Source organism: Athene cunicularia (genome assembly GCF_003259725.1).
Source record: "Athene cunicularia isolate RWA chromosome 8 unlocalized genomic scaffold, athCun1 chr8_part1, whole genome shotgun sequence".
In the NCBI taxonomy this organism is placed as follows: Eukaryota; Metazoa; Chordata; class Aves; order Strigiformes; family Strigidae; genus Athene; species Athene cunicularia.
In genome coordinates, this window is record NW_020799109.1 from 10,310,733 (window position 1) to 10,317,069 (window position 6,337).

General features: G+C 56.5%; 1 protein-coding gene across 2 annotated transcripts in view; it reads left to right on the forward strand.

Moving 5' to 3' along the window:
• The first annotated feature begins 264 nt into the window (after positions 1 to 264).
• The window catches only part of LOC113483193 (phosphatidylinositol 3-kinase regulatory subunit gamma), an 84,442-nt gene continuing 78,369 nt past the window's right edge, over positions 265 to 6,337 (forward strand). The window contains exons 1-3 of one of the 2 annotated variants that reach the window (XM_026854513.1): positions 265 to 1,086; positions 5,506 to 5,601; positions 5,848 to 5,925. In XM_026854513.1, the coding sequence (XP_026710314.1) occupies positions 771 to 1,086; positions 5,506 to 5,601; positions 5,848 to 5,925 (490 nt within the window). In that variant the 5' untranslated portion in view covers positions 265 to 770. The remainder of the gene's footprint in view (positions 1,087 to 5,505; positions 5,602 to 5,847; positions 5,926 to 6,337) is intronic. The other variant, XM_026854514.1, reaches the window with a different exon arrangement.

The following is a 6,337-nucleotide window of genomic DNA, read 5'->3' on the forward strand; positions in this document are numbered from 1 at the left end:
CCAAAAAAAAAAAAAAAAAAAAGAAGAAAGAAAAAAACCAAACCTCAAACCACCCAAAAATCCTACGTCTTCATCCGCCAGCTCCGTGCAGCAATGCCAGGCTGGAGCTGCCGGAGGGGAGCTATGTGCAGCAGGAGGTTTCTCAGCACATATGTCTATTTTAAAAGCCTGTGGTGTGATCTCTTGCCCTACTTTCCAGACTCTTGCCGGTACTTTCCTTTCGTGCAGCGGCCGAGTCCTGCTGGCGGGAGCTCCCCGGGAAGCCAGAGCTGAGCGAGCCGCTGGGCTCTCCCCTCTGGCGGGAGGCTGGAATGGGGGGACAGGGCAGTGGGGTTGGGGTCGAGACAGCGGCTTGGTCACTAACGTGCTGCCTTTCTCTCCAGCAGAGAGAAGGTCCCCAGCGCCGTGCGGATGAGACCAGGTTGAGAAGAGGACAGCACGTTTGTACCCAGCACCCCAATTAGCTTCATTTGCTCCCCTCCATTTTCCCTGGTGATGAAAAGGCTCCCTACCCACACCTGAGCCAATCCTGCCGAGCCCCGAGGCATCGGTGTGGCTCTGCAGCGATTTTGGGACTGGAAGGGTCAGGAGCCACTCTCCAACGCGGAGATTTTCCAATGCCGAGATTTTTATTCTGAGTGTGCAGAGAAAGGAACGCTCCCCTACCCCGCTGCATCGCCCCAGCCCAGCCATACCTGCCCCGTGAGGACACCCCAGGCCCCCGATGCCCAGTGGGATTTGGGCAGCGTGACCCACACCACGCCATCGCCATGGCCTCCTCGGACGGGCTGCAGTACCGGGCTCTCTACGAGTACCAGAAGGACCGGGAGGAGGACCTGGCGCTGTGCCCTGGGGACGTGCTGACGGTCAGCAGGGCCGGGCTGCTCAGCAGCCCCGACTACAAGGACGGGGACGAGCGCAGCCCCCAGGGTTGGCTCCACGGCCTCAACGAGCGCACCAAGGAACGCGGTGACTTCCCCGGCACCTACGTGGAATACCTGGGTCCTGCGCGTGTCGTCACCACCACCGCCAAGGCCAGGCCACGGCCCTTGCCCCCGCCGCCCGCTGGGACCCCCACACCCTGGGGTGAGTGCTGAGGGCATGGGAAGGGGGTAGCCCATGGGTGGGTGTTCCCTGCAAGATGGCGAGGGTGGTGTGGAGCCTGGGTGGATGCTTGCATTTGGGGTGTCTTCATGGGGGTCCACCGGGATGGGGGTCCAGCCCCAGGAGGAGGATCTGCCCCAGGAATTATTCACCCTGGTGCATTGAGGCAGCCGCAGGTGGGGCATGGGATGCCCAGGGTACCACTCCCCCCAAGGCAAACATGCTGCAGGGATTGCTCCTCGCCAGCATCCCGGGCTGACTGTTGTGCTGGCATGGTGTGTCCAAGGGGATCTGTGCCTGTGAGAGCATGGAAGAAGATGCAGGAGCCCTTTGGCCCCACAGAGGGTAGCAGAAAACCCCATGGTGGTCCCCGGGGATGTTTTTTTTCCAACTGCTCTTCTCCCTACCACTGCGGCACCCAATTCCAGCTGCTCTCAGTGCCCGGGCAAGCGCTGGCCCCCGGCCAGCTCATGGTCTCAGTGTCACTTTGTGCAAGCTGGGATGGGGGACGATCTTGGAAGGTGGTGGAGTTGGTCCCTGGGGGGCTTCTCCATCCCCAGGGGATTCAGCGCAGGGCTGGGGGGGATATTCAGCAGAGCTCTTCCTGGCACGGGGGCCTCCAGCCATTTCTCTGCTGGGATCTGCCAAGCTCATGCAGCCGGCTCTGCCCTCGCCACTTACCATGGCCAAGTGCGTTGGGGCTGGGAGGGACTTCACAGCAGTTGCATAATATACCCAAGCTAAAAAAAAAAAAAAAAAGATGCAAAGTAAGAAACCCTCTTCCAGCTAGGCACGACCCAGAGACGCTGGGAAAAGCCATGGGTGCTCTCCTCTGGGATGTGATGGAGGAGAAATGGCTGTCCGTGTGGGCCTGGGGCTGGGAGAGTGGCACCGCCTTTAGCCGCTGCTGCCCAAAACTGCCTGGCTGCCAGCCCGGTGCCTTTGGCACACTCCTCACCCAGTTTGGGACCAAGGCACAGATGTGGTAACTGGAGAAGCTGTTTCCCTCCTGGGCTGGCTAAGCATTGGACATACCTCAGTCCTGGGATTAGAGGAGCCCCCACTGATGAGGAATCTGTCTCCCTCCAAAATATGGTTCAAGGCCCCCTTACCACTGTGATTTAAGAGGGCAGGGACCACCTGGCCCCTGGCTGAGCACAGGAGGACTCAGCTGGTGTGGGGCAACTCCTTCCCCCAACACCATGCACTGCTGCGTGTTGCCATGCAGATCCTACCGCTCAGCCCCCCAGCAGCATGAGAAGGATGCTGGGACCCCCTTCTGCCGCCCCTCTTCCAAAGATGTTGCTCCCCAGCCAATGCTCTGAGTGCACCCAGGCAGCCACAGGCCCGGCAGCACTGGTGAGGATCAGTGAGCAGCTATGTGCTGCCTTTGCAGGAGGGAGGAGACCATTTTTTGGGGGTGCTTACCCTGTCAGACAAGGGCTTTGAGCCCCCTTCCCAGTCAAACTCACCAGTGTGTGAGGAGCCCTCTGCCCTTGGCTGTTTGGCAGGCAGAGCCCTAGCAAACTCAGTGCTGTAGTGGGGACAACTCAGATCAGAAAGGAGAAGACCCAAGGGCTCTCCAGCCCCTTCACGAGGGAGAAGCGTGAACCCATCTTCTTTTTTCTGCCCTTGCTGCCCATCACCATTGCCTCATGCCTGCCCCACGCAGAGGGTGGTATGGGCTCCTCTCCGAGGGGCTGGGAGATGCACCCAGGGACCCCTGCCCGCAAGTTTGGGAACATGGCGACACCCCACAGATTGAGGCATCCCCAGCAGCAAGCACAGCCTGGCTGGAGAGCCTGGCCCATGTGGAAGGTCTCAGCGTAGGATCCCCAGCCCTGCTTGTGCTTGCGTGAGAGGATAACAACTTAAAATTAAAAAACAAAAAAAAGTAAAACTGAGATTTTTTTTTTCTTAATAGGGAAAAACCCACGAAAACCACGTTTTGGGGGTAGACTGGGGAGGGTGCTGCCATCTGCAGGACATGGTCTGGCCATGGCCTTGTGGCCAGCACTACTGTCCAGGGGGACGCTGGGTGATGCCTCCCCAGTCCTGTGTAGTGGGGTCCTCCTCCGTGGGGTGGCTTTCCTGGGGCGATGCCGGGGTGTGTGGGTGCCTCAGCAGGGGACACTGGTGGTCCATGACCACGTTTTTCTGCAGCAGCAGAGCAGCATGTATTGTTTTATGTCGGTTTAAACGGAAACCTCCCAGTTGGTGGGATTTCCTTTAGAGTAAAAAATTTCCAACATGCTCTTGAAAGAGAAGGGACATTAAAAAAAAAAAAAAATTCTTCCCGTGCTGTGTTCATTTCCAGATGAAGGTTTAAGGGACATTTTCTTTGGCTGGCCCAAATGCTTATTTTTCTGTGACAGTGGTGTACTGCCCTGCATGCCCTCAGTGGCCACTGAGCCCCGATGCTGGCTGGGAACCCCAGGCACCCCGAGCAGGGTGAAGCCCTTGGGATACTCCTGAATTGGAGAGAGACACTGCATTTCCCAGCCACGTGTCAGAGCGAGGGCTGGCTCTGCGGGTACGAATGGCCTTTTTTTTTTAATGAAATAATACCCTAAAAATGGTTCCACAGTGGATCTGAGTCCCCAGGGGACCACCCAGGAGTTCAGCAGCTGGTTTGCCCCTGCCTGGTTGTCCTGGGTGGGCAGCATCACTGCTGCAAGGCATCACCTCCACTTTACCTGGGGTCAGAGCCAAGCAGTGTGTCAGGATGCTGGGGTCCAGCCCGGCACCCTGAAGGCAGATAATGGGCTAAAGCTCCAACCTCAGCTTGGAGCTATTCCTGCTGTTTCCAACAAGGAGAAACAGACAGTTATTTTTCACCATTACCACCTTTACCCAAGCCATTGCCTTGGAGGCCAAAACCCAGTTTTCCCTAATTAAAAAAATGACCCATGTGGTGGGGAGATTTTCCATGGGCTCCCACTCACCTGCTTTGCTGTAAACCCTGAAATCTTCACCATTCCCACTCAACGCACCCACACATCTCCATTGGGCAGTGGAGAGGACCCTGTTACCAGGCTCAGGGTTCTCAGCTATGCCTGGGGACCAGATCAGCCCCCTATGAGCAGGAGGTTTGTATCCCTCCCTGCTCTTCAGGGAGCACCAGGGCATCACCGTGGCAAAGATAAGAGTCTACATCCACCTGTTACAGCCAGGTTGTTTTTGCAAAAGGTCAAAGGTAGTGCGGCCTCATTATGGCCCTGTCCACAGCCCCATTGTTTTTTTCTTTTTCACTCCATAAAATCATTATGGGTTTATCTGCTTCACATGTGAGCTCCCTGCCTTCCACCAGGCAGCGAAAACCAATGACAGAATGAACCTTATGCTGGAGTTGACCAGGATGGAGTGCACCTCACTGGGAAGAAGTCACACTTAGGCTTTATGTAATTTGCTGTAATTTTAAAAAATAGATTTACACCAGAACAGATCCACTCACCACATAAAACAGGCAGAAAAGCTCTCGACACATCAGCCTTTCCAGATGCCATCTGCACCCCAGCAGTCACACACAGTTCTGATGTGCTGCGGCTGGTGGTAGCCCCTGACTGTCCCCTGCCCCTGCCTGTCCACTGCCTTCCCAGGGAAGGGTTCTAGACTAACGAGGGAGTGTGGGAGGAAATCCCAGTGCTGTCAGGGTCTCTGTCAGGTATAACCCACATAGATGGAGGGGTTTATCAGCCGAGGTGATAAGGAGGGAGGGAGGGAAGGATGGATGGAGTGAGCATTCCCTGGGGTAAGGAGAGCGTCTCTCCCCTGTCAGGGGGTTTGATCTTCTCTGGCAGAGTCTGGGGTGAGGTGTCCTTGTTATAAAACCCAGGACCCAGCAGCACCTGGGGATTTGTGCTGTTGGAAGCCTGGCCCATGTTTGGCTGAAGGGCTCCTCAAGGGCTGGGGGTGGCTGAGTCCTCCCTGGGCTCATACTCAGCCCTGTTGTAGACACCAGAAATTCCAAGTGGGTGAGAGCTGCAGGGAGCCATGTCCATGCCGGGTACAGACTTCCCCTCCAGATCCTGCCTGGTGCCACGCACTAAGGGCTGTGGGTGATGAGAGGAGCCAGTGTCAGTGCCATGGGAGAAGTGGGGAAGGGATTTTGGCTTGAAGGGTCTCCATGCTCAGGGTGGGATGCTCCCCGGGGGCAGGGCACATTCCCGAGCACATCTTTGCATCTCAGCAAGCAGCTGAGCCCCCAACGGTGACTCTTACTGCAAAAAGAGGATGAAATAAGAGAGAAGTTCTCCAAAATTGGACACGCATGAGCTGAAGTGTTGGTTGTGGCTGTGCCAAAGCAGCAGCTTGATCCTGTCCTGAAGCAGACGACAAAAGAGACTGGAATTGCTGCAGGCAAGAATTTCCAAGCCCCTTCTTCCAATCTTTCCATCACAGGGCTCCCTGGGCAGGCAGAGCTCACCGAGCACCCCACTCTCCCTGAGCAGGCACTGCCGACTGTGGCCAGGCTCATCGAGGCTCTGGAAAAACAAGGTATGGGCAGCCACGGCATCTGTCTGCAGGGCGTATGTGGGTGCACACGCGACCACCCGCTCTGCTTGTGTTTGGAGATGCCCTGAGAGCATCACTAGAGCCAAAGCTCTCCCCACGCACCCCAGTACCCATGCAGTGTGGGCAGGGTGAGGGAGCTTGGCGGTCTCGGTCGCTGCCTGCTTCCGTTGCGTTGGAGGGGAGGATGTGGGCCTCAGGACTGACCCCTCTCTCCTGGCTGCTCCCCAGGTCTTGACAGCGAGGTGCTCTACAGATCCACTCCCGGAGGGCTGGGGGATGCTGAGCTGAAGCAGGCTCTTCTGGCGGGTAAGTCCCAGAACCACATCCCTCCCCATGTCCCTGGCAGGAAGGGGGCCGTGGAGGTGATGCTTCCAGGTGAGTGATACTGTGCAGGCACAGTGGGGATGGGTTACTGGTTCTGACCTTGTTATGGCCCTAATTACAGCTCTGTAAGGCCCTGCCTGCATGTGAGCCCCCCCCCCCACTCCCCCAATATCCCAGTGTGATGCTGCCAAGAGGGATGCAGGTGTGGGGCTAGATCTCTTCACTAGAAGCTCTATTTTTGTTAGGGAGAAAAATATTTTATTTTGCAAACCTTTAGGGTTTCTATTTGAGAAGTGGGGCAGGGAGAAAGCCTCTTGTGGGTGCAATAGGGAAAAGAAAGGAAGAATAAAAAGTTCATTTATTAGGACAATGAGGAGCGTTTTTCAAGGGGGGG